The sequence below is a fragment of the Ipomoea nil genome, unplaced genomic scaffold (genome assembly GCF_001879475.1).
Source record: "Ipomoea nil cultivar Tokyo-kokei standard unplaced genomic scaffold, Asagao_1.1 scaffold3069, whole genome shotgun sequence".
Lineage (NCBI taxonomy): Eukaryota > Viridiplantae > Streptophyta > Magnoliopsida > Solanales > Convolvulaceae > Ipomoea > Ipomoea nil.
In genome coordinates, this window is record NW_017619497.1 from 22,756 (window position 1) to 48,505 (window position 25,750).

Consider the following 25,750-nt stretch of genomic DNA (forward strand, 5'->3'; position numbering starts at 1 on the left):
AGAGGTTTCAATAATGTGTAAATATAATCGGTGATATTAAGTTTTTTTTTTAAATGAAAAAATTGCTATATATCTTGACAAAAAAATATATCTTCCAAATACAAGTGAATAATGATAGCAATTCATTTATATAACTGAGTTGCCAGAGAACGAGCACATTTGCCTAATTTATGAAAATACTAAATAATGATAAATAAAATCTTCAAAATATAGCACCGCATGCGTACATCTAAATATAGCTATTAATTTGAGCAATTATTTTCACAAATTCAAGCAATGATAACATCAAAATATATAAATGATCTAAATCATATCTTTAATTGTACTATATTATATTTGATGTTCTAATTTAAATAATTATATATTAATTCATATATTATTAATATATTACAACAAATTCATTCCGTGCATCGCACGGGTGCAAATACTAGTATATATAAATATAGATGTGCAATCCAACTATCAGTTTAGATTTTTAGTTGAGATGAAGCACATGCTTCAAAACCAAAATAAATAAGAAAAAGGATACCCAAAAAAAAAGATTTCAAAATTGGTATGTCCATTAATTTAATCTCCTTACCTTAATTTGTGGGTTTAAAATAACAATAACAATGAAGAATAAAGAGGGATTGAGATTATCTTTAGAAAATCATGGTGATAATTCACTGAATAATCATCCTCTAGAGTTGAAACAGCTGTTGGATGTGCATCCCGATTGGGCCAGCTGGCATCTCTCAAGAACATTCTTCTCCCCCTTTCAAACCCACCAACGGGACCCGTTTAAAAATTGAGTAACGTAATCTTCTTTTCATCTTCACAAGAACAATTCACGTCTTTATCCTAATCGCTTCCTCAAGTTGCTTCTTTGTCCGCTCTTGAATCCTCCTCGTATTCATCATCATTTAGTTCTCTCAATTCCCAAACTTTCGATCTTTGGTATTTTGTTCTTTTGCTCCGCATAAAGATTGGTTTTTGGCGTGTTTTTCACATACCCATTTCCCGATATCACTTCATTTTGGCTTGTTTTTGGTTATCTTTTTGGGGATTTTGCAGAGTCTTTGCAAATGAATCCTGGGTTTCTCTAGTAAAAGTTCAATCTATGGTAGGCATTTGTTTCCTTCAATCTTTCTCAGTTGTGTTTCTTTATCATTTCTATACGTTTTCATGAGAATCACAATCTAGTCTATCTTAATTTCATCCCCGATTCCCTTTTCTCTGGAAAAACCCCATTAGAAATTCAATCTGTTTTAGTTTAATTTAAGAAAAAGTAGAGAAAATGTCTGGTACGAGGCAGAGTTGGAGCAGCTCTGGGTCAGAGAATGATCAAAGATATGCAGGGATAGATGAGAAGAAGAGGAAGAGGATGATATCGAATCGGGAATCGGCGAGGAGGTCAAGGATGAAGAAACAGAAGCGCGTGGAAGAGTTGACGCTGGAAGTGGGGAGATTGCAGGCTGCAAATAGTGCCATTGTGGGTAGGATAGATGATATCAGCAAGAAGTATGAGGTTATGGCTATTGAGAAGAGTGTTCTAAAAGCCCAGGAAGTTGAATTGAGTGAAAGGCTTAAGTACTTGAATGATGTGATGAAGAACACTGGAGTGGGTGATTCTGGTAATGCTGCTGCAGATCCTTTGATGACTCCATGGCAGATTCTGTTCCCAAAGCTTCTTCCCATTCCTGCTTCTTCCGGCTTGTTCAAATTCTGAACTCATTGCTCATCTTCCCCGGTCAGGGGTACATGCTATATTAGCATAGACTGATCTGAAATTTGAGTAGCCATTTCAGGATGACTATCATATTTTACATGCTTGTTTGACTTTATTCTGTGGCTCTTTTGATCCGAATCTTCTGTTTATTAGCCTTTTGATTTGCAACTGCTTTTACTTTCTTGCTCCCAAATTTCTTCCCCCTAGTGCTCTGACCCAATAGTGAAGTAGTGGAAATATCCACCAATGCCTATAAATAACACACCACATTGAGTGTAACTCACACACTATGGCGGTCAGGATCCAATCGAGCTGCCTTTGCTTGGCAATGCTTTTACTTTCTTGTTTTAGTATATGGTCATATGCAATAGTTGTTTACTTATATACATCTTATGGAACCTACTTATATGCCTTTGCAGGCAATGGTTTAACTTTCTTGTTTTAGTATATCATCATATGCCTTCTTATGGAAGTCATAATAATTGTTTAACTTATACATATCTTATGAAACCAATTGAGCTAGGCAATGATTTTACTTTCTTGTTTTAGTATATCGTCATATGCCATCTTATGGAAGTCAGTCCTCGAGGAGCAAGAAGGTTCACTCCCGTTGCGCCATTCATGTAAGTCTTGGGATCGTTGATTGCTTGATCACACTATGTTTGTGTTAAAGAGAAATTGATTGAATTGAAATGAATTTAGGAACATCTACTTTTCGTAATGATCGCTATCAAAATTAATGATAAGTATTATGGGTTAAGAGTTGTCATTTTGTAAGAAATTTGCGAGTTAGGCTCGCCATTATATAATTAGTTCACCACTGGCACTAGGATAATGAACTCTTAAAAATCCAAGCAACATCATATTCTATATGGTGGACATTCAAATAGAAGGCAATGTAAAGTGTAAACACACTTAACTTGAAATAAATATTGGATGGAATAATAACATTCAAATAGAACACAACGTAAACACACTTAACTTGAAATAAATATTGGAAGGAATAATAAAAAGGGAAAGGGGATTAAATTAGGGCTATTACCTTCTAAATGTTAATTCAATTTCAAGGAAATAGGGAGGAATCTTCAACTAAGGATTCACCAAAATGCGTGTTAGAATTCAAGATCTTTCAATCTTTACAATTAGAGCAAAGAATTACCTCACTTTCTTGATGCCTCAATTCTAAACTCTTAAGCTCATAGGCATTCTAAAGTCCTAATTTCCCCCAACTTTCGAGGGTGAAAATTGAGTTGTGAAAAGAAAGGCTCGAGTTCCTCACTCAACTTTTGTTGTGATGATTTACTCTCTAAGGGCACAATCTTTATTGCGCACCAAGAATCAACAATATCAAACGCAACCTTTTTCACAAGAACGAACCCTAAATTGGGATTCAAAGTCCTAATTTCCCCCAACTTTCGAGGGTGAAAATTGGGTTGTGAAAAGAAAGGCTCGAGTTCCTCACCTAACTTTTGTTGTGATGATTTACTCTCTAAGGGCAAACCAATCCTTTTTGCGCACCAAGAATCAACAATATCAAACACAACCTTTTTCACAAGAATGAACCCTAGATTGGGATTCTTCCCTTTATGCAATAATTACACAAATAGCATTTAGAGAGGTAAATAGACCTAATTTAACCCTCAAAATGGACTACTCACACCTAAGAGGCATATACATAAAGGAAACACAAGTATTTAACAGGGAACATTACACAAAGTAAATGAAAGAGAGAGAAAAGAAAGCTTATCTATTGAAGATATCCAAGTTGAGGTGAAATCCAACTCCAATCCATGGTTACAAGCTTGATAGATGAATCCCGAATGAAAAACTAGTCTAATCTAAGCAAAAATGATTAAAGGAAATGAAAGAAAATCGCCCTCAGCCACCTAGGGTTCAAATTGGGTAAAAAACCTCGTAGAAATAGGTGAAAACGAGCTTTAAATAATCACACAAATAGCATTTAGAGAGGTAAATAGACCTAATCAAACCCTCAAAACGGACTACTCACATCTAAGAGGCATATACATAAAGGAAACATAAGTATTTAACAGGAACATTACACAAAGTAAATGAAAGAGAGAGAAAAGAAAGCTTATCTATTGAAGATATCCAAGTTGAGGTGAAATCCAACTCCAATCCATGGTTACAAGCTTGATAGATGGATCCCCAATGAAAAACTAGTATAATCTAAGCAAAAATGATGAAAGGAAATGAAAGAAAATCGCCATCAGCCACCTAGGGTTCAAATTGGGTAAAAAAAACATCGTAGAAATAGGTGAAAACGAGCTTTAAATAATCACACAAATAGCATTTAGAGGTAAATAGACATAATCTAAACCTCAAAACGGATTACTCACACCTAAGAGGCATATACATAAAGAAAACACAAGTATTTAACAGGAACATTACACAAAGTAAATGAAAGAGAAAGAAAAGAAAGCTTAACTATTGAAGATATCCAAGTTGAGGTGAAATTCGACTCCAATCCATGGTTACAAGCTTGATAGATGGATCCCCAATGAAAAACTAGTCTAATCTAAGCTAAAATGATGAAAGGAAATGAAAGAAAATCGCCCTCAGCCACCTAGGGTTCAAGTTGGGTAAAAAACCTCGTAGAAATAGGTGAAAACGAGCTTTAAATAGATGAATAGAGGGTAGGGCATGGGTGTGACTGCGCCTGTGCACGAAATAGTGCAAAAAATGCCTTTGGAAAGTAGTGGCGCACGGGCGATGTGCGGTTAACAGAAACACTTCCTCGCTGTTTTTGACCATTTTAACGTCAGAATTTGGCTTGATGATCTGCCTGAAATTTTTATCCCTTTGAGTTGTCTTTTCAATTGCACAAGAATCACTTCATTTGGATATTTCTAGGCAGAGATATAGTCCAAATACCAAACAATGGTCAAGAAGAGCGAAAATTGCAATGACTTGATCTTTTGATCCTCTTTTGCCTTGGTTTGTTTAAATGAGCAAGATCATTAAAAACATCATTCTTTGACTCTCTAAGATGTTGGGGTAAGCGGCATAGCAGATTTGAGGATCCACAGAGCGGAGTGCTAAGACGGATTTGAAAAATCTTATCCGCAGCTGTATAGGGTGTGGGTCCAATCAGATTTGATAGCGGATTTAATGAGGATTGAATGATGGATTTTAAGTTTAAAAAATAAAATCTGGTACCCCCCCCCCCCCCCCCCCCCCCTCCCCTCTCTCGGAAGAATATACACACATATATATAGGAATTATGAAGAAATATGTTAGAATAATTTTTAGAAGTTGCTAATTTTTTTTATTTTTTATTTTTTGATAGATTCACTAATTCATATTTACCATAATTTTTTACCATTTTAATCTCAAATTTAAGATTTTCTCTTCATAAAAGTTGTATTCTTATGAGTTAGCTTTCCATTGCAACTTGAATAATTTCAATTTGACCATTGTAAACAAAGATATGCCTTTTTTTTTTTGAATGCTACTAGCTCTATTACATTGTAATATTTGTCCTACTGAAACACAAAGAGCCAATAATAACACCTCCACACTGAGGCTCGAACTCATAACCTTCCAAATGGAAGTTCAACTCGGATACCATTAGACCACATAGTCCTAGTGTAAACAAAGATATGCCTAAAATACTACACAATGGTCAATTCCTACGAAAATGCATGGTTTGGCTACTTAACTAATTCCATGTCTTGCTTTCTAATCTCCTTTTGATGATTTCCATTTTCCAATTTTTATGTTGAACCTTCCTCAACTTCAAGACTTTTAATTCTTTTCAAATTTCAATTTGTTCATCCAAGCAAATTAGGAACCAATTTCTTATTAAACCACAATACATAAATATTTTCTAATCTTTATTAGAAAAGTTTAAGGTTTCCAAATATTTTCTTAATCATTGAATTTTCCTATTAAGAGATTTTTTTTTCTTTAAAGGAGGCAGACTCGCGTCTACCTCCCACGAGCCAACTAGCGGGCACGTGTCTTAAACGCGTCCGCAAGGGTCATTTCAGAAATGGTTGTCTTTGTTTGTTTGTTTGTTTGTTTGTTTTGTTTTGTTTTTTTTTTTGTTTTTGTTTTTTTTTTTGGCTCTCTCTTTTTAAAAAAATTATTAAAACATTTTCAAATTTAATTTTGTTGTTAAATTTTCAAAAATTTATGCAATATAAATGTAATATATAATATATAATTTTGATACCATTGAATTGAAATTTTATAATTATATATTTGTTTTAATTTTGACATGATTAATTTAAATATAATAAAAATATTAATTGTAATTACAATTTTTATAATGATAATAAATAAAGAAATAATTAAAAAATATATATTAGAGTAAAATAGTGTGTCGATAGGTCCACAAAAAATTGATGAAAAAATTTAAAATTAATGGGGAGAATGATGAATGATTGTGTCCACAAAAAATTGATGAAAAAAATTTTAATTATTGATATTACTCTTATCTTTTGTTACATCAAGAAATAAAAGTGAAGTTGTAAAAATTGAAAGTGGATGTAGTATAAATCATTTTCTTTTTATTGAGTCTAGTTAATATTATTATTCAACATACTCCGTACAATACATTTCTAAAATTGTGTTTGGTCAGGAGACAAGAGGACAAGGAGGGAGTATAGACAAGATAAGAAGAAAATAAAAATAAAAAATGGAAAACAAAAACCGTTATCAACTTATAAATCGGAATGGACTTTTACTTTTCTCTATTATTAAGTTCGCCATGGAAGTCTATAACTGAATGTTGCGCATTAAAGACTTGAGATTTGAATATTAGGAGTTCATTTAACAGTTAGAAGTGGTGAATTGAAGGCAAGAATGATCGAGAAGAAGAGGGTTCAGTTCCTCATCGCCGTGGTTGTCATCGCTGTTCTCAGTATCACCGGTAAAACCTTGCTTTTATCTTCGCAAAATTTCCAGATTTATTTTGAGATGAGTAGCATTAGGACTTAGGACTAGATAGATCGACTTTAGCATTTTTCAGGTGAATATCAGTTGAAAATCGCTCGAAATTTTAGACGCAGGACATATCATACCGAATTGTTTTGTGAATCCCTCTTTAAGAACAGAAACAAGTCTTTCCTGATTTTCATCTCACAGTAGAGAAACTTGAGTAGTCACAATCTTTTCTTTTGAAAAGTGAAGTTCTAAATGAAAGCTCAAGTTCATTTTTTTTTTTTTTTTTTTTTTTTTGCATACTTTATAATTATTCAAAGCTAACATATACTCTAAAAGACTAAAACCTAATAACAATATGGTAGGTGAGAACCTGTGAATTTATAGAAGTGCAAGAATATTGACTGAAAATGTTTTTTGATAAAACCATTCTAGGGCCTAAGGTTTCAATGTTAGGGTAAGAAATGAGCATTTATTGATGTTAGAAGTGAATCTTGCTCAATAGGTCATAGTTGAATGTATTGGTGTCTTTTTGTTATTTCACTGCACTCATGAAATTCGTGATGCAAATACAAGAAAGTCCTTAAATATGTTCCACGGTCTTTTGATGATGAAAACTTTTAGAAACGAGGAGGAATTCTACAATAGGTAACGCTCGTCATTAGTTTGTAGCAAAAATAGTAAATATTGAATGCCAGTTCTCTATCTGGAGTTTGATTTCTAACTTTGCACTTGTTCATTTCCGTTTTTTAAATACCTTCTGCCTTTTGTTTGTTTCACAGCTGAAAAATGTAGGGAAGTAGTTGGTAAAGAGGCTGCGTCCAAAAGTGGGGACTTTAATATCTTGAACTGCTTAGATGGGGGCACCGGAACCTTAGCATGTGTTGTCAAGGAGGGTGTAAAGCTGTACTTTTATAATATCAGAGGCTCTCACATTGAGAGAGCGAGGAATCTCGCAATTGAAAGTGCTCTGGCTGATGCCATATCCCAAGGCATGGTTGCGAAGGAAGCAGCTAAACTAGCTCAGAAAGAAGGAGCGAAAGCTGCCAAACTGGCAAAACGACAAGCCAAGCGAGTTATTGGTCCTATCATTTCTTCGGGATGGGATTTTTTTGAAGCGCTTTACTTAGGGGGTACAATGACCGAAGCATTCCTAAGGAGCTCGGGAACGTTGGTTGGCACTTATTATGTTGGCTTTCTAGGGGAGCAGAGCTTAGGAAGGATTGGCTATTTGGTTGGAAGTGAGCTGGGTAGTTGGGTTGGAGGGAGAGTTGGCCTGATGCTTTATGATTTGGTACATGGAATGGAATATGTTCTTGAGGCTCTCAATCTGAAGGAACCGGAAGCCAGTGAACCAGTATATGAAACTCCTGCATCTGAATCAAAGGAAACTGAAGCCAGTGCAACTTCTTCAGTTGAGGTTATCAAACAAGTTTACGAGACTGCGTCTCAGATTATTGAAGATTTCAATAACAATGAAACACCTCCAGATGGAGCTGAGGTTCTTAAACAAGTTTATGACACTGCATCTGAAATTCTTGAAAACTTGAACAATGACGAAACACCTACAGAAGTGGGCTCAGAAGCTTCTGAAGAGTCATCAGCCAGTGAAGAGTTATAAGTCAGGTAAACACCAATGCCCTCAAACCTTGACTACTTTAAGATATCTACGTATTATTCACCATAGACCTGCTCTTTGTTGTCTGGTTATTTGTACACACTTTGAATCACGCTGTGCCCCCTTGTAAAAGAACAGTTTCATATGTTTTCATATTACACTCATAATGTCACATTTGTGTACGAGGTAAAAATCAATGAACCCGAGGACAATGTTAATACACAACTTTCTTTTGAATGGTGGCATACCTATAAAGCTGCAACCCCTCTATTTGCTATTCTTGAAGAATTTGCTGTCCAGTGACACCAATTGTGTTACTCCCTCTGCTTTTGAGTTGATTTTTCTTTTGAAAATTTCTAGTTAGGGGGGACACCACATCTTATAGGCATTCTCAAGTTCAATTGGGTAAAATTATAGTAGATAGTAAAATATTTGGTCCATTTAACAATTGGGTTTAGCTCACCGATTCAGTACGCAGTATTTGGGACAAGAGACTAAGATTCCAAACTCACTTGGCCGCGACAATGTGTGAATTATGCCCAAAGTGGAGATTCCTTGTGCTCGGTTCTGTCTGTCGAGCCAGAGCCACTGAATTACTGGGTCAGGCCAGGGTGTGGGGCCCATTGGGATTGGGGATTCAACCTTTTGGGAGAAGAATAAAGTGGATTTCATGTTACTAATGCATAAATTACCCACAACAAAGGGGGTTGAAAAGAGAGACCAAATTACATATAACTCACTGCATTCTTATAGCACTAAAGAATTCATTAAAATTTTTCCAAGCAAAACCCATGCTTGCTTATTATTATTATTATTATCTTGGAATAAAGAAATAAATAAACTATAAAATGCAGTGATGAAATGAAAAAAAAAAATAAAAAAGTCACACTAGTAGTCTTGAGCAACAACAGAAATTTCACCAGTGTCGAGCTGCTGATAGATGGACTTAGTTTTCTTCTGCATGTCCTTGTGCTCTTTCTTCCAGGTAAAGGCAGCACAAAGACCTAGGGCGAATCCCGCCACCAGTTCCCTGTAAAACATCGGACTTCCCAGCTCTAGATGGGGAACCCTACCCATTGCGACACTAAATACAATATACCGATTGATAAACAAAAAAAAAGTGGAGATCAACAATAATGTCAAATTAAGATTTTATAAAAGATGTTTAAATATAAAGAAAAATGAGAAAAGCAAATCATATATCAAAATTACACAGGAAACACCACTATTTCACTAAGAAGTAATTACAAAATTGCAACAAGAAATTTCACATAAGTGTGTACCTGAATGAATGATGGTAATGTGGAAATGGCAAGTGGAAGCTAAGAGAAGAAGCAGTTAGAGAAAGAGTGTGGATGAATTAGTTACCTCTTCACATTATGACTCTTTTATTTATAGTAGGCCCCATCTCAGTTTTGTTGTAACAAATCCAGATCTTGAGAAACTCATACGGTTCTTCCTCTCCTTAAAACAAGGAACAAAATTGAGGGGCAGGGAGGATTGTTAGCTGATTAGATTGCTATTTCAATTACATCATCTGGGAGATGATACTCTTTTTAAAATTATGACAATAGAGTCGGTAGCATTCAAAAAAAAATGACAATTTTAATTCCCTAAATTATAGTAATATAACATGTAATTAATTTTATTTTTGATACACAAGTTTCCTAGCTTACGCCAAACTAATCCTAAGTCCTTAGAATTTATGCCCAAGAGTCATTGTAGATGGTAAATCGCGAGTCCCCCGTTAGTCTCCAGGTTCCCACCCCTTGCCCTTTGTCCTCGTTAGTTCGCATGTTCCACCCCTTGCCCCTTTTAGGCCCCAGATTCTACCCCTTACTCGTATACTCTGCACAAGAGACTTTCATCACCGCTGCTGGGGAAGGTAAATTATGAGTTGCTCCATCAATCCCTAGGTTCCCACTCCTTGCCTCGTTAGTCTTTAGGTTCCCACCCCTTGCTCGTATACTCTACGCACAAGATACCTTCATTATTGATCGGTCAACGTCTCTCAATAACCCCAAGTTCCCAGTTGGATTCGAATGCCCACACTAATTTATCTAATCCAGCAATATGAAAATTTTAAGAACTTTTATGTAATTTCATAATCAGTTAATAACCAAAATGGTCACTCGACTATGCCGTAATTACTAATTTGGTTCTCAACTACCATTCTTACCCAATTAAGTCCTCAACTATGCAATTTTTACCCAATTTAGTCATCTGTTAATTTGATTGTTTGTTGACTGTCCGATCAGCTTTCGACCGTCAAATAATCGCTGAAAATTAAATCCATCGGCTCTCCAATGCACAACCACTGCTTCGAACTGCTTATTGCTGCATGGTTTGGTTGCTAAATGAGGAAGGAGAAAACGATGACTAAATTGGGTAAAAATTGCATAGTTAAGGACTTAATTAGATAAGAATGGTAGTCGAGGACCAAATTGATAATTATAGCATAGTCGAGGAACCATTTTGGTTATTAACTCTTTCATAATTAAAGGGAAAGGAAAAATTACCTATACTATATTTGAGATAGAAAATAAACTATATCACCATAATTCAAGAGTCATTTTTAATTTTATCTTTATCTCAACAGATAATAGTAACTGTCATGCCTATAAAAACAGATATAGTACTAGGAACATTCTTCATGTGTTATAATTGACTCACTATCTCACCCCATCACATGAGTCAAAACTCAACACAATCTACTTGGACATTAGAAACAGTAAGCACTGTCCAATATGATGGATAGAATTATCATGGTTCAAGAAAACAAGAGACTAGTAACAACTAGATTGTCAAAATGGAAACCGCAAGTCAAGTACACAAAATACTCAGGTTTGCAGAATATTCCTATTTAGTGGAGTAAGAAAATTTTGATGCTAAAATCTGTGTACAATCATCATTCCCACTGTAATCTAAACTGGCACCATATCAAGCCTGTTAAGGAACCGCGATCCCATTGGGTTGTAGGCACGTGACAACGGTATGATGCACAACGGGCAAGAATTAAGCTGCAGGAAGTGGTTGAAGGGCTTTCATTGGATTCATGATGACACCATCTATGAGCCCATAATCTTTAGCTTCCTTTGCACTCATGAAGTAATCTCGATCTGTGTCTTGATTAATCCTTTCGAGGCTCTGACCAGTATGGTATGCAAGATACCCATTCAGATTAGCTTTATGATGAAGCATCTCATTACCCTGAAAAGAACATCAAGTTTTCATCGTCACTGTTCTATAAATGTTTGACCCTTAAATTTTCCAAAAGTTTTACAAAACCATATGCTTCTTGTAGGGTTAACTGACAGTCCGAATCCTCAGTAATGTAGGATACAAAGCAGCTAAGGCACCTTAGAAGATAGAGCCAGAAGAGGAGGTTACCTGTATCTCTAAATCAGATTGTGAACCTTGTGCACCACCAAGAGGCTGGTGAATCATTATCCTCGAGTTTGGCAAGCTGTATCTTTTCCCTTCATTAAATAGCAGAAGTAAAGAAATATGGTAAGAAAATATTATCACCTTGCAAAAAACATTTTTGGCGTTTTGAGGAGAGATTTTATCCAAGGGATGAAATTGATCTACCTTTGGTGCCAGCACTGAGAAGAAAAGCACCCATACTGCAGTGGAGTAAATCATGACAAAATATTAGGGAAATAAATCATTGAAATAGAAAAAGTAATTCATCATTGAAAATTAACTTGCAAAAGCCAATTCATCATATACCTAGAACACATGAATAATCACACATATTACAAGCATATAGCCTGAACAATTTAACTAGCAATAGCTAATTCACCGTATACATAGGACACATGAATAATCGCACATATTACTAGTGAGTCTGAGATAACTATACCATTGTTGGATTGGGTCACGTCAATACTGAGGAAGTATTTTAACTTAACCAAATCCTTAGTCTAGAATTGATTAAAAAGATAATCTATTAATTGAGAAATGCCCTCTTGGTCGCTACCAGTAATTACAACGCCATCCCCATAAACCACATGACATATGCATTTACTATTTGATTGCCAATAGAAGTACAAAGTAAGCAACCTATCCATGGATCATACCAAATTCACAAACAACAAAAAATTAATCCACCCAAACCAAGCCAGTGGAGATTGCTACATATAGACCTCCTCTTGAAGATCTTCATGAAGGAAAGAATCCTTGAAATCCATCTGATGTAGGGGCAATAACTCATAGCAGTCGTAGACAAGACCAAGCGAACAAATGTAGTCTTAGCCACCAGAGAGTATGTGTCGATGTAGTCCAAGCCAAAAATCTAAGCCTACACTTTACCAACTAGTTATGCCTTCAGCCATGCAATCCTACAATCTGACCCAACATTCACAGTATAGATCCACCTATAATCAGCAACAGTTTTACCAGGGGAGAGGTACTAACTCTCCAATGCCACTATAGTGCAGGGCCTCCATCTCCGTCAACATAGATTGGCACCATCCTAGATCTATAAGAACCTCATAGATGATTTTAAGATAGAGACAATGGATAGCTACAAGAGAAAGGCATAACATGGTGAAGAAACACAATAATTACTAGCATACATGGGATGAGGATTACGAGTAGACTCAATAGAGTGAATACTTTTCCAAGGGGCAATAGGTGCCTTAGTAGGAACAATCTTAGACTGCAATGGAAGTTGCTGATCCATGAAAGAGTAGATGACCTAGGTGAGTTAGAAAGAACCTCAAATGTAGATCCACCTTTTCCCAAACTTCAATAAACAATTCGTAAGCCTTGTATATGTTGTAAAAATGTAAAGTTCAGTGTCAATAGACTAGCATAACATTTTACATAGCAAGGCATCCATCTTCTCCAACTCGCCATTGTTCTCAACAACATCCTTTAACTTTATCGTTAAGTGATTGGACATACCTTAACCTTTGAACAAAAGTTTTACAGAGGTCACCCAAGATGGATAATTATTGACTCATGTTGATTTATCCATGGTGATGGCAAGGAAGTAAAGGTTGGAGTAGTAGAGACCATTGCAATGTGTAGAAAAAAAGGGTTTTCAATTGTTGTAGACAACCAGTGAAAGACAACAAGACTTGTACCAATATAAAATCACTGACGGATGGGGTGCATTCTGATTTTGGCGGTGAGGCAATTGGACCATTGGAAAGATAGACCTAAGCAAAAAACAAAAAGATACCCTCCTCAAATACGTGTAAGAGAGTGTGGCAGTGGTTGGCAATGGCATTCGTGGCATAGGCTCACAAATGAGATTCTAAGTAGGGTGGTGGTGTAGGTTTGAACAAAAAAGAGAAAAAACCACTAGAGAAGTGTCAAAATCAAGAAGACAATCAAGGTCCTCTTGTTAATGCTTAAATTGATGTGGGTCTGAAGAAAAAACCGTTAAATTGCTTCAACGAACTTAAGAGTTGTAAGCAAACCAAACCGATCACAAGTGCACATGGCTACCTTGTTAACACTTAATTTGAGGGTTTTTTTTTTAATAAAAATATTAAATTGTAGCTGATAATAAGTGTCTAAAAAGCTAGAATATCTTATCAAGTGACCAAATGGATTCAAGGATTGAAAAAACTAGGAAGGGCCAATATCATATGGAGATGTGACTATGTGTATAAAAAGTAGAAAACCTGCTGACCTATCTCAGGATTCAAATGATAGAACTTGTTAATGAAAAAAACAAAAGGATCTTCAACACTCCAAACTGCTAATTGCACTTCTCACTTCTAAGTTGTAATTGTAGTATACTTTAGTCAGCCAATGTTATCTAGCCAAGTCAAAGAACTTAAGCTGCTACATATTATTCTTTTTCTCTTTTTCCTTTCACTAAGAGAAAAAAAAAAAAAAAACAAAAAAAAACAAAAAAAAACAAAAAAAAAACAAAAAAAAAACAAGAAGTTCATGAATCTTGGTAGGTACTCCATATAAAAATTCAGAATTGATGACTTTTGAAGGGTTGAGGTCATTTTTTAATTAAATGAGGAAAATCAAATTGACAGTCAAGAGTTTCCATGAGTTTGTACATGTGTTTATTAAGAATATAAATTGAGTAATTACTATTCTCATGAATTTAAATTTTAAAGAAAAGCATCAAGAACTCAACAAGGATCAAAAGACGCAAATGAAAATATTGGAATAGCTGCTGTCTTTGGAATAGATTTATTTCTTTATTCTCTCAAGGAAGGAAAAACCCAAGATAAGGAAGGTGGGGGGTAGAGGTGCAAAGGTGTGGAGGTAATGGTTATCTTGATACCAAAACCTTTTTATTCTCAAACTTAACTAATTTTATTTTAGTGTAATTTGATATAAGTAAACATCAATTTTTGCCCTGGTCCTCAAGTGAATACATGTATACCTACAAGCCTTTAAGCAATGTTGCAAAACAAAATAAATATCATTGGCAGGTATTTCAAGAGGCTAACCTAAAAGATCATGAAATGCAAAAGACCATGGTTGGCATAGATCTCTCATACAGGGATAAATGTAAGTACACAAATTATCATGTCACTCATGTCTTACCATCAATTCATGAACATGATGTCAACAATCTCAACTAATTACTCCTTACAAATCTGTTCCCAAAGTAGTGTGCATCCAAATTCCTAAGTAAGAAATAAAGGAGTGCTACGCTGCTACTAGCACCAGCTACACATCCTAATTTCACATGCATGCATAATGCACCACAAATATACAGTATGGTTAAAATTTTGTTTTCTCATTCACTAAGGAAATGGAAACCAGGTTGGCAGGTTTTATTCACATTAGAGCTAGATGAGTATCCTGAGTGCACCAAATAGATTAAATTTGTACCAGAACATTGTGAACAAAAATAGTCAAAGAAACCCCACAAGAATATATTCACTACCTTGCTGCAAGTCCAACACAAACTGTGGAGACATCAGGTCTGATGTGCCGCATGGTATCAAAAATGGCCATACCTACGGATACATGTTAATGAGAAGCATTATAAAGTAAACAACTTAAACTGAAGTGGTGAAACCATAAGAGGGAATATAACAATGCTTGATAAGTTGATAACAGATGATTATATAAAATTGGAAATAACATTACCTGCTGTAACTGATCCTCCTGGAGAGTTGACATACATAACAATATCCTGTCAAGACATTAATAAGATCAGAAAAGAAATTACAATGGGAATGAAACTAAAAATTTTCAAAGTTCTTTTAGAACAAAAACATTTGTCAGATGAGGAATGCTGCCACAAGCAATAGGTGTGCATTTAAAAAGTTACAGCATAAAAGAGGCAAAGAATCATTCAACGAATCACAAGCACATGAGTGGCAGGTTGTGCAGTATGCACCGGGGACAGAAGCAAATACGAGTAGGATAAAGAAACAAAAAACTGCAGTAATGTTCACACAAAAACCATTACATTTACTCACTAATTAACTGGTGTATATTGGGGCCTATACATCTACAGGAAAACCTTCAGCTGTAAGCACATTTCTTTTGCTAGTGATGAAGGCAAATTAAGCATAAAAGATGTACTTGAAAAGCAAAAGGTGCCAACTCTATCTTTATTGAAAGAAAAAAGAAAACTCACTATCATAAGTTCATTAAAACAAAAATCTGAAGTATCAAACTACTTGGAAAGTCAACATAATTTTGTTAAGGAAACAAGAGTTAGTTTGACAGAGAAATGCTTGCAGCAGAGCTCAAATCAATCAAGTAATCTTTCTTCATACCGACATGGAGAAAAGATAAAATATTAAAATGAGCTTTTCTATTTGTAAGCATTTTGAATGTCATAAATTTCTACAAACTTAATCTCTCATTTCCTCAATATATGTTTGCTCTAAGGCTCTCTTAATAAAAGAATGTACAGAACAGATAGGATACTGACCTTAGTGGGATCTATTGCATCAAGATAAAGGAGCTGTGCCACAATAATGTTTGCCATATCATCATCAACTGCTCCACCACATCGAATAATCCTCTAAAAGTTCAATTAATGCAAAGGTTAATAAAGAAAAGCAAAGAAATTAGAAATTTGTAACAGACAGCAAGGGAGAGACATAGTCCCTACAAATTGGAGGAGCTGACTAATCACACTCTGAAACCGCTCTAGCACCATTGGAGGTGGCCCCTGACCCCGTGCATGTACAGGAAAATATGGTGACGTGGGAACTTCCAAGTCATCTCTGTAAATTGCAAGCAATAAGACTCCGGTTAAAGAGAATGCTGCTAACAATCCAGCTAGATAGCAAAGGGAATTCGAAGATACAAAGCAAAGTAGTGTAATTTATTAGAAGCAAAAGGACATGTTTTTGTTTCAGTGCTTTTCTCTACCTCTTCCTCATACATGGCATACTAATCATTATTCATAAAAAGAAACCCCACTTATGTCCTTGCCCAGGTTAGAGTGATAACAATTAACTGTAGGTCAGAATGTTATCTTCTATTGAGTTTCCTGTCAAGTAGAGATTTCCTCTCAAAAGAAATTCTGTAACTTCTTTGAAACATCACAGTTCAAGACTGATTAGTAGCTTCTAGAAAACAAAGAGAATGGGACCTCCAAAACCCATTTTCTTATGTATCTTTAATTTCTTGGTCAGCTAAAAACAGCATTAATCATAACCCCATACCATTATCCTATGTCCTCACCAAATCAGAACGAAATATTACAGAAGTTTTGTTTCCAACAGACATGAAAAATGTATTCTTTCTTAGCCTAATCTATTCCCAGCCAAAATATCCGATAACACCCAATTTTCTAAGATTTCAAGAAACTTTTACCTGATAGACCAAACCCCACTTCTCGAAACATTCACTGAATCCCAATCCGCTCCGGTATACACAGCCTTCGCCGTGCCAGTATTACCACGACTCTTCACTTTCCCAACAGCATTCAATTTCCTATGAAATGACAAAAATACAAACAAATTTTAAAAATAGTTATCCAAAAGGAAAAATTCAACACTTGTAATGTATCCATACGTACACACACACATAGAGAGAGAGAGAGAGAGAGGAGCGAGGGAAGACCTTAATGGAAGGGGTTTAAACGGGAGAGAGAGAAGGCAGCGGCGTTCTGAGGAATAAGAATCGGAGGAGAAGATTGGGTAGTTGAATTTCGAGATTGAAGAAGTTGTGGCCATACATGAATGAGCCATTTCCTTGCTTTTAGAGAGAGAAAGCTTTGATTTTCTTCGAAACTTTCTCAGTTGCGGAGCTGTGGTGTGGCGGAGGCTTTGGAGGAGTTTTGGGTAGAGGAGTGGAGTGTTGGAGCAAGCAAGATTACTCGCGATGAAGACACTAGAGGGCGCACATAGCGCAACGTAGCGATAGAAATCTTATCGTGCGCGAACCAGAGCACCCTCGGGTTGACCCGATATGAAATGGTATGCACATATCTTTGGACTAAGGGTAAAAAATTTAAAAATTAATTATTTAAATTTAAAAAAAATATAAATAAATAAATTTAAAAAAAAAAAAAAAACATAATCCTTCTGCCAGTTTCTTCGTCTCCACGGTCGGAGACAAAGAGTTTCTTCGTCTCCGATCATGGAGAAGAATAAACTCTTCGTCTCCATGGCCGGAGACGAAGAAATTCTTCGTCTCCGACTATGGAGACAAAGAAACCGACCGGAGACGAAGAAGGTTTCTTCGATTCTATTTTATTTTTATTTTTTTAATTTTAATAAATAATTTTTAAACTTTATTTTTTAAAAAATAATTAATTTGGGAGGATTACTCGTTGACCTGTTGGAATGGAAAAAATTGTTTGAAATTGGTTAGTTTAGGAACTCAATTGTTAATTTTTTGGATTCAGTGGTCTAATTGCATTATCGTGTGCAGCTCGATGGCCTATTTGACCCTTATTCCCATATCTTTTTTATTGGTGTGGCCGTGTGGGCAAATAAGTCTCAAAATAATTAGAATAATGTAATTATGTCTCTTACTTTTTGGAAAAAATGATCAAATACACCCTTAAATTTTAGACAAAAGTGTAATTAGACCATCGAACTTTAAAAATGTGCAATTAAATATTTAAACTTGTTATTTTGGTGCGTCTAAATCTAATAGCCGGTTATTCACTTGAAATAACCAATCATTCAGATTCTAGCGATATTTTCAATAATAATTCCGACGATAAACAATAATTCTAGCAACAATAAAAATTTAAAATAATAATAATAATAAATCAAGCTGCCTAAACAGAGAAGACAACCACCAGTTGTCGTCTCCGATGGAGAAGCGACCAGATCTGGTTGCCTTCTCCAGTGGAGAAAGCATCTCGTCGCTTTCTCCACTGGAGAAGGCATCTGGTCGCCTTCTCCACCGGACCGGACTGGTCGCCTTCTCCACCGGAGAAGATAACGGTCGTCTTCTCTGGTGGAAAAGTCATCGGAAGTTACTTTTTAGGTTGTTAATGGTGGTTAGTGGCGGTCAACAGTGGTCAACATATATAATATTACCGGTAACTTGTTGGTTACTGATAAAGCAGGCTTATTTAAGTCATTTTTACAAGTTTGAGTGTTTAATTACACATTTTTAAAGTTTAAAGGCCTAATTGCATTTTGCCTAAAGTTCAAGAGTCTATTTGACAATTTTTCTTAATTTTTTTTAGTTAATAACTAAAATCTTCTTTAAAATATATTAAAACTACTAATTTCGCTATGGACTACCATTCTTAATTAAATTCTCAATTATGAAAATTCTATTCAATTTTATTCTATGTTAAAATTTTCATAAACTAGCACCAAGTTGAGACCAATTTCTTCAATCTCTTTAGACGTTTGTGAAGCAAGACCTCTACCTTGTGTACTAAGAACAACACAAGTATTTTATTTGGAGCAACTAAACTAACACCTAATAGGAGGAACAACCATATAATTAAACTCCATTATATTGTTGGCTAAGATGTAAATATCCTTATTATTGTTATCTTCTCTAAATAAAGATTGGTTTGATTGCTCTTACCTCCGGCTTTTAGATCGATACCCATGGTGGAGCTCTGCTAGAGGGGGTGGTTTGAGGTGGACGGAGGAGGGATAGAGAGAGCCATATGAAGATGATCAATTCTACTATACTCACCACTTTGTTTTGTTTTGAAATGTTAATGATTGATTAAAGATGGTGAATCTCGAGTGATACATAAAAAACTAGCAAAGTTACAATTTTGTCCTTATTTCTGATAGTCAACAAACAAAGGTGATAACATAGGATTAAATTGGATAAATATTGCATAGTTGATGACTTAATTAGGTAAGAATGATAGGGTAATTAAATTAGAAATTAAGATATAGTCGATGGATCGTTTTTTTTTTCTTTTATAAAAAGCTGCATTTAGACACTAAAAGTGAAAAGTAAAAATGTACAACGGGCTCATTTAGCTAATTATTGTGTGGTCAATGATGACATGACCCAGTAACAACATGTTAAGTGGTCATTTTAGGTAAATATGTTTTGAGTAAGAGCATCTCCATCAGAGAAGCATTCACGGTATATAAGAAATGTTTGCCTACATGGAAGAGAGAGGTACACCCCCATTTTATCAATATTTTTAAAACTTAAAAGAGCAAGATAAGCTAACTAATCATTCATTGAACATTAAGTGGAAGCAAGTCTAATCGGGGATATTATGCCACATCTTAGAAGTCGAAAGATAATGGATATATTCAGATACTCTTATGGAGTATAACTCTAGACTCATGTATAAATTTTATTGAATATAGAAGTGTAAATAAATAAAAACAATAACTTTTTTTAATTAATTTGATATGAAAGTAGAATTAGATATAGTATAATTTAACCGGCACGGGCTTAGCTCAATGGTTTAATGAGCAGTATTTGGAAGAAGAGAACAAAGTTTGAACTCATTATGTTCAAAATGGGCAAATTCTTTATATGTATCGGCATTTGGCCATGTTTGTTAAACTATTGAACAATTGATGTGATTGCCTTGGAGGTTGGCAACTCAACCTTTTGGGAGAAGATATAGGATAATTTATCCTTGGAATCCTCTCATGCAAGTTTGCAACTTAACGCCAGCTCGTTTAAGTGCATCTTATGAAAAGGTGTTAAAAACTGACGGCAGAGAGAATTTCAATGCCCACTATGAACGGCCAAGATCCTCTGCTCCCCCGGGTTGTATGCATGACGGCCACATGTACCCATCTCAGACATCACCAAGTGAACATATCTGAACCAAGAGTCCAGATGCTTCCACGTCGGACCATTCCCGCATAATGCGCCCCATGCATGCGTGCGGTCGTCTCAATATCCCAGTCCCCAGACACTGCAACTCCTCGGAGCCACAACTCATAACACAACACTGAAACTTCTCTCTCTCACACACAGCAAAATGCAAGAGTACAAGAGGAGGAAGAAAGCTTTAGCAGACAAGAACACGGCCGCACTCGCCGGTGCCGGCGGCGCTGATGATCCGAAGCCCGGTCCTCCGGCCACAGTCGCCGACGGCAACTCGGAATCAACGAAAGTTGCTCCGGAGGCGGCGGCTCGAAGCCGTTCCGACGAAAAGGATGTTTTCTATGAAAGGTTGCAGAAGCTGAATGAGTCCTCCGGCCTCAGTCTAATGTGAGATAATAATTACTTTGTATGCATTTTTTTTTTTTTCTTTTCTGCTTGGATAGTTAACAAGATTAAATTTGGTAGAACTTATAGTTTATTTTAAATTATATAAATAAGTTAAATTTTTTGTTTATAAAATATGCATAAGAAGTTTAAAAATAATAGTTTGTTTTGAAATATTATTATTTTTTAATTAATTTATAAAACTAGTACCACAAACTTATCATTATTATTTAAAATCCTAATATTTTAGTTTTAATCTTTTATATATTATTACACTTATTAGCAAATTTAACAATTAAGTTTACTAAACTTTCAGTTGAGCGTGCCAAACAGAGCCAAAGTTGTTACTTTTTATTTATTTATTTATTTTTATTTCTTATTTTTCAGAATTAATTTAAGGGAAACGACATTGGATTTGTATCTGTTGTACAAGGAAGTCACTATAAGAGGTGGATTTCATCAGGTATTCAATTCAATTCGATCATTACTCAAAATTCTAATATTTGGTTAGATTTAATTATTTGGTTATTATATATATAGGTGACGAAGGATGGGAAATGGGATGAAATTGCAAGGTTTTTGAAGAGGAAAGATAATGTAATAATTATAGGTACTCAACTTAAAAATGTGTATAATAGTATTCTTCAGCAGTTTGAACAAATGCATCACTACCGGACTCCAGGAAAAGCATCTCCATCCTCCCAACAAGGTACCATGCATGCATGCAATGGGATATATATACTCTCTTACATGCAGTATATTCTGCGGAATCCTGATAATTTTGGCGTTACACTTTTTGTCCCTGAGTTATACTAAAGTTGCACATTTTGTCCTTGATGTTTTGTTAGTAAAATGGTGAAAAGTGTAACGTCAATGATAACTTAGTGACGAATTCTACAATTATCATATAATTCGGAGATGAAAAATGTAATTTTCACTAATTATAAAATAAACTTGTTCTTAAAAGTTTTTTACAATTATAAAATTAAAGTTTTTTAACCCTCAATGATCGGCTAAGATCCATCTTCACTTTTTACAGGACTTTTTATTTGATTCTGCCCATATATACCATGGATCAATCTTGGACTATTGTTATTACGTGTCAGCAATTAACATATTATGTACTTTCAATTAATAACTTATATGTATATGTGTCTGTAGTTAAAAAATTATGTACATGCAGTTAACATATTATGTGCCTTTAATTTATTTATAAGTACATATATAATTTGTTAGTGGTAGACACATATACGTTAACTGCATGCACATGCATAATCAGGAATGTAATTTACTACACGCATGAGCTTAGCTCAATGGTTTAGTGGGCAGTATTTGGGAAAAGAAGGAATGTAATTTACTAATTCTGAACTAAGTTTCACAATGCAAAATGGACCTCGGTTCATTGTAGTATAATTTGCCAAAATTTGGAGTCTGTTTAATTTCAACAATTAATGTAGGTCCTAAAGTAGGTTCTGCAGATAGCCCAAATGGCCTGAGAGGGACAAAGAGACATTATGAGAGGCTGCTCCTTTGCTCTAATATTCAGGACACTCCAAATAACAAAACAACATTCACTCCTGACAATTACCAACTTTCAAAAGGTTTGTTTAATTTGTGGCTTATGTAAAACTATGATTTCATCTCGCTTAATCTATTTGATCTGTTGTGTATATGTTAACATTGACTGAAATGAATATATAGTACGTGAAACTAGATTATATTGATGCTGGAGTATAATATGTAAAAGATAAAAGATTGAGATGGATCAGATCAAATTATCTAACTTGGAACATTTATATAATCACTACTGAAAATTATGGAATTTCCGACCACCTAAAAGTGATCTTAAATCAAGTCGAAAGTCTTGTTCCGACCACTTTTGGTATCCGGAAAAACTTTTGTTGCTATTTCCGACCACTTTTTAATTTTGACTTGATTTAAGATCACTTTCAGGTGGTCGGAAATTCCATAATTTCCTGTAGTGTATATTAAACATACATTTCCCACTTTAATTTGTCTTTCTTAGGCGCGCAAAATGTAACATATATAATGTTGATTTGCAATATTTTCCTATATTGGCCCTGTTTGGTAAAAAGTTGGCCTATATGCCAATTTTGGCTTATTTGACCACTATTAATTGTTTGATTTAGTTAAAATATCAATATAAATGTTTGGTTAATTAGCTTTTTACAACTCCAAATGATTAAAATTGAAAAAGCTACCCCAAGCAACTTTTTCAATTAGCTTTTTGAGAAAAGAAATTATACCAAACAGTTAACATTTAACAGCTAATTTACCAAACACTTTTCTACAATTAGCTAATGTTATCAACTATTTATACCCTCTAATTAACACAATCAGCTAACAACTAACAGCTATCAGCTAACAGCCATTTTACCAAACAGGGCCATTATGTTCCATTCAGCAAGTTTGATTTTTTTAGTGACTCCGCAGGGCCTAAGACACCCGAGCTAAAACCAATCCTGCGAACTTCGACAAATGATAAGGAAGTGAAGAAAGCAAGGACTGCATATCAACTGTACCTAAAGTTGGAATGTGATCGGTTTAAGAATGCACACGGGGAGAATTCGGTTAATCAGAAAGTGATAGATGAAATCATTGATACCTGGAGGCATCTTTCTGAAAGCGAGCGAAAGGTATATATATGCTTCCTTGAAGTACATTTTGCGAGTTAGTAATCACGATATAGTATAGTATATCATTTAATTAATTATATATTGAGAATATTCATGGCTCTGTCTGGCATACCTAGCTTATAAGCTAGTTTTAAGGCTGAAAGTTAAAGGCCAGTAGTTATTAGTTTATTTTGAAACGCTATGCAGCATTTCAAAATAAGCTATTATTTTAATCCCTCAATGTTTTATCAATTCAAACAAAATTTATAGTCTATCTGTAACTTAAAATAAGTTATAAACTTTAAAATAAGCTCTACTACTAAACATAGTCATATCTGTTGTAACACCAGACTTAAAAAATATATTGTTTACATGTGTCCTAACTCCTAAGGCCTGGAAATTTTTGAACTAGACAACCTAGCTTATTTGAAATTGTTACTACTTGATTTTACAGCCATATGTTGATGCTAGTAACAAGGACAAAGAAAGATATAACCTACAGATGGCTGCTTATAAGGAACATAAGAGCGAGTCGAGCAACCAAAGCTTGAGCCACATTTCAACTCAAAGCCGAAGCTTGTTCCATATTTCATCATCTCAAACTCAAAGTGAAACAAAAAGCCATCAAAGCTGGTTCAGCAGTTCAGCCCCAAGCGTCATTAACTTTGGTTCATCATCATCATCGTCATCGCAAACCTATGACGACTACTATGTGAGTTTGCAGGGCGGTGATGATGGGAATGAGCTTGTGCCGCCTGATAAATCTCTAGTTGACTCAACCATTGAAATGCTAAAGGGTGCGCGCCCTGGCGACCCCATATTTCAGGTTGATTGGGACTATTCCTTCTGATCTGATCATATATATCCCCATTGCTATTATATTGCTAGTTATGTTGGTGTGTTTTTGCTTGGATGGTGCCATAACTCTTGCCAAGGCTTCTGGATTCTAAGTGTAGTTTTCATTTTAGAAACTACTCCGGTAGTTAATTAATATTGTGTTGATGAAAGTGTTAATACCAGCTGGGTCCCTCGAATATTGGTTTTTACTTTTTACTTAATTAGGTTCTCAGATTAAAAATCTGCACAAATTTATTATCTATCTATCATCTATCATTATAATAAAGTTGTGAAAGATAACTCAATCAGTCGAATTAATTGTGTTTACATTGCCTTACAATTTTCAATATCATATTGCCGACTAATATTGTCTATTACCAATATAAATTAATAGACTTTTAATAATCAAAGAGTTCTAATTACATTGCTCTTTCCGTCAGATTAGTTCCATCAACTACTTCCTCTACAACCTTTGGCTTTGGAAGCCAATGTACTTCTACACCTCTCTTAGGGTGTGTTTGGTTGATGGGTTTTGTCCATAGAAATAGGTATGAAAGTGATTGTTATTATTTGGTTGATAGGTTTTTAGAACACTACTATGAGTTTCGAATATCCCATCAATTGAAAAATTCATACCTAAATAAAATAAGAGTTTCATTCTCAAGCACTACTATTAGTAACCATTCTCATTCCACCCTACTACCTTAAATACTTTCACCAAAACTCATTACCATTACCAAGTATTTGATACCCATTCTAATTTCGATTCCCGTGCGAACTAAACACACCCTTAGTTCCTTCCGATTGGTCAGTCAGTAGGTCTTGATTACCTTGGTTGGTGGAAACAACCTTCCTTCTAGTCTTGCACTCTTGGAAGATTTTGGATCATCCTTATACTCTAAATGCCAATCTTCTTCCGGTCATATATTGATCTTCCTCGAAGACACTATTAGATGAAACATGGACTTCTATGTGTTCTTGGATCATTTCTACCGAATAAATCTCTTCTTCTAGAACCATTATTGGAGTTTTAGGGTGTGTTTGGTTCGTACTTGAGAATCGGAATTGGAATGAGTATCAAATACTTGGTAATTGTAATGAGTTTTGGTAGAAGTATTTAACATGTTTGGTAGTAGGGTGGAATAAGAATGGTTACTAATAGTAGTGCTTGAAAATGAATAAGGGAATGAAACCCTTATTTTATTTGGGTATGAGTTTTTCAATTAATGGAGTATTCGAAACCCATAATAGTGTTCTAAAAACCTACAAACCAAACAATAATAATCACTTTCATACCCATTCTTATGAGTAAAACCCATCAACCAAACACACCCTTAGTTCCTTCCCGAATAACTTCTAGAACTTGAGTGAGTGACAATTTGGGTGGCTTCATTCGACCGAAATTGCTTTTCCTTCACTGGCCAAAATATATGGATGCTTCCAAATTCTTACGTACTTCTTCCAGAACCATTTGGG

The 25,750-nt window shown here is 35.0% G+C and overlaps 4 protein-coding genes and 1 long non-coding RNA gene across 5 annotated transcripts; 3 read left to right on the plus strand and 2 right to left on the minus strand.

Moving 5' to 3' along the window:
- The first annotated feature begins 809 nt into the window (after window positions 1-809).
- On the plus strand, window positions 810-1,876 carry LOC109164596 (bZIP transcription factor 53-like). Its single transcript, XM_019313111.1, has one exon. The coding sequence runs from the start codon at window positions 1,277-1,279 to the stop codon at window positions 1,706-1,708; it is 432 nt and encodes a 143-aa protein (XP_019168656.1). The 5' UTR covers window positions 810-1,276; the 3' UTR covers window positions 1,709-1,876.
- A 4,515-nt stretch (window positions 1,877-6,391) lies between these two features.
- On the plus strand, window positions 6,392-8,476 carry LOC109165856. The gene is made up of 2 exons (XM_019314813.1): window positions 6,392-6,602; window positions 7,396-8,476. Exons 1-2 carry the CDS (start codon window positions 6,536-6,538, stop codon window positions 8,232-8,234), a joined length of 906 nt encoding a protein of 301 aa, XP_019170358.1. The 5' UTR covers window positions 6,392-6,535; the 3' UTR covers window positions 8,235-8,476.
- Window positions 8,477-8,994: 518 nt separating this feature from the next.
- LOC109165857 lies at window positions 8,995-9,588 on the minus strand. Its single transcript, XR_002051591.1, has 2 exons — window positions 9,515-9,588; window positions 8,995-9,315 (listed from the first exon to the last, which is right to left on the minus strand). It is a non-coding gene; the product is annotated as an uncharacterized LOC109165857 (long non-coding RNA).
- Window positions 9,589-10,932: 1,344 nt separating this feature from the next.
- On the minus strand, window positions 10,933-17,532 carry LOC109165773 (ATP-dependent Clp protease proteolytic subunit 5, chloroplastic). The gene is made up of 9 exons (XM_019314700.1): window positions 17,250-17,532; window positions 17,001-17,120; window positions 16,291-16,405; window positions 16,108-16,200; window positions 15,312-15,357; window positions 15,106-15,178; window positions 11,823-11,857; window positions 11,622-11,710; window positions 10,933-11,441 (listed from the first exon to the last, which is right to left on the minus strand). Exons 1-9 carry the CDS (start codon window positions 17,375-17,377, stop codon window positions 11,247-11,249), a joined length of 894 nt encoding a protein of 297 aa, XP_019170245.1. The 5' UTR covers window positions 17,378-17,532; the 3' UTR covers window positions 10,933-11,246.
- A 3,039-nt stretch (window positions 17,533-20,571) lies between these two features.
- LOC109164711 (high mobility group B protein 10-like) lies at window positions 20,572-24,300 on the plus strand. The gene is made up of 6 exons (XM_019313260.1): window positions 20,572-20,804; window positions 21,189-21,264; window positions 21,342-21,510; window positions 22,259-22,402; window positions 23,256-23,458; window positions 23,892-24,300. The coding sequence occupies exons 1-6, from the start codon at window positions 20,572-20,574 to the stop codon at window positions 24,285-24,287; spliced, it is 1,221 nt and encodes a 406-aa protein (XP_019168805.1). The 3' UTR covers window positions 24,288-24,300.
- The last annotated feature ends 1,450 nt before the right edge of the window (window positions 24,301-25,750 follow it).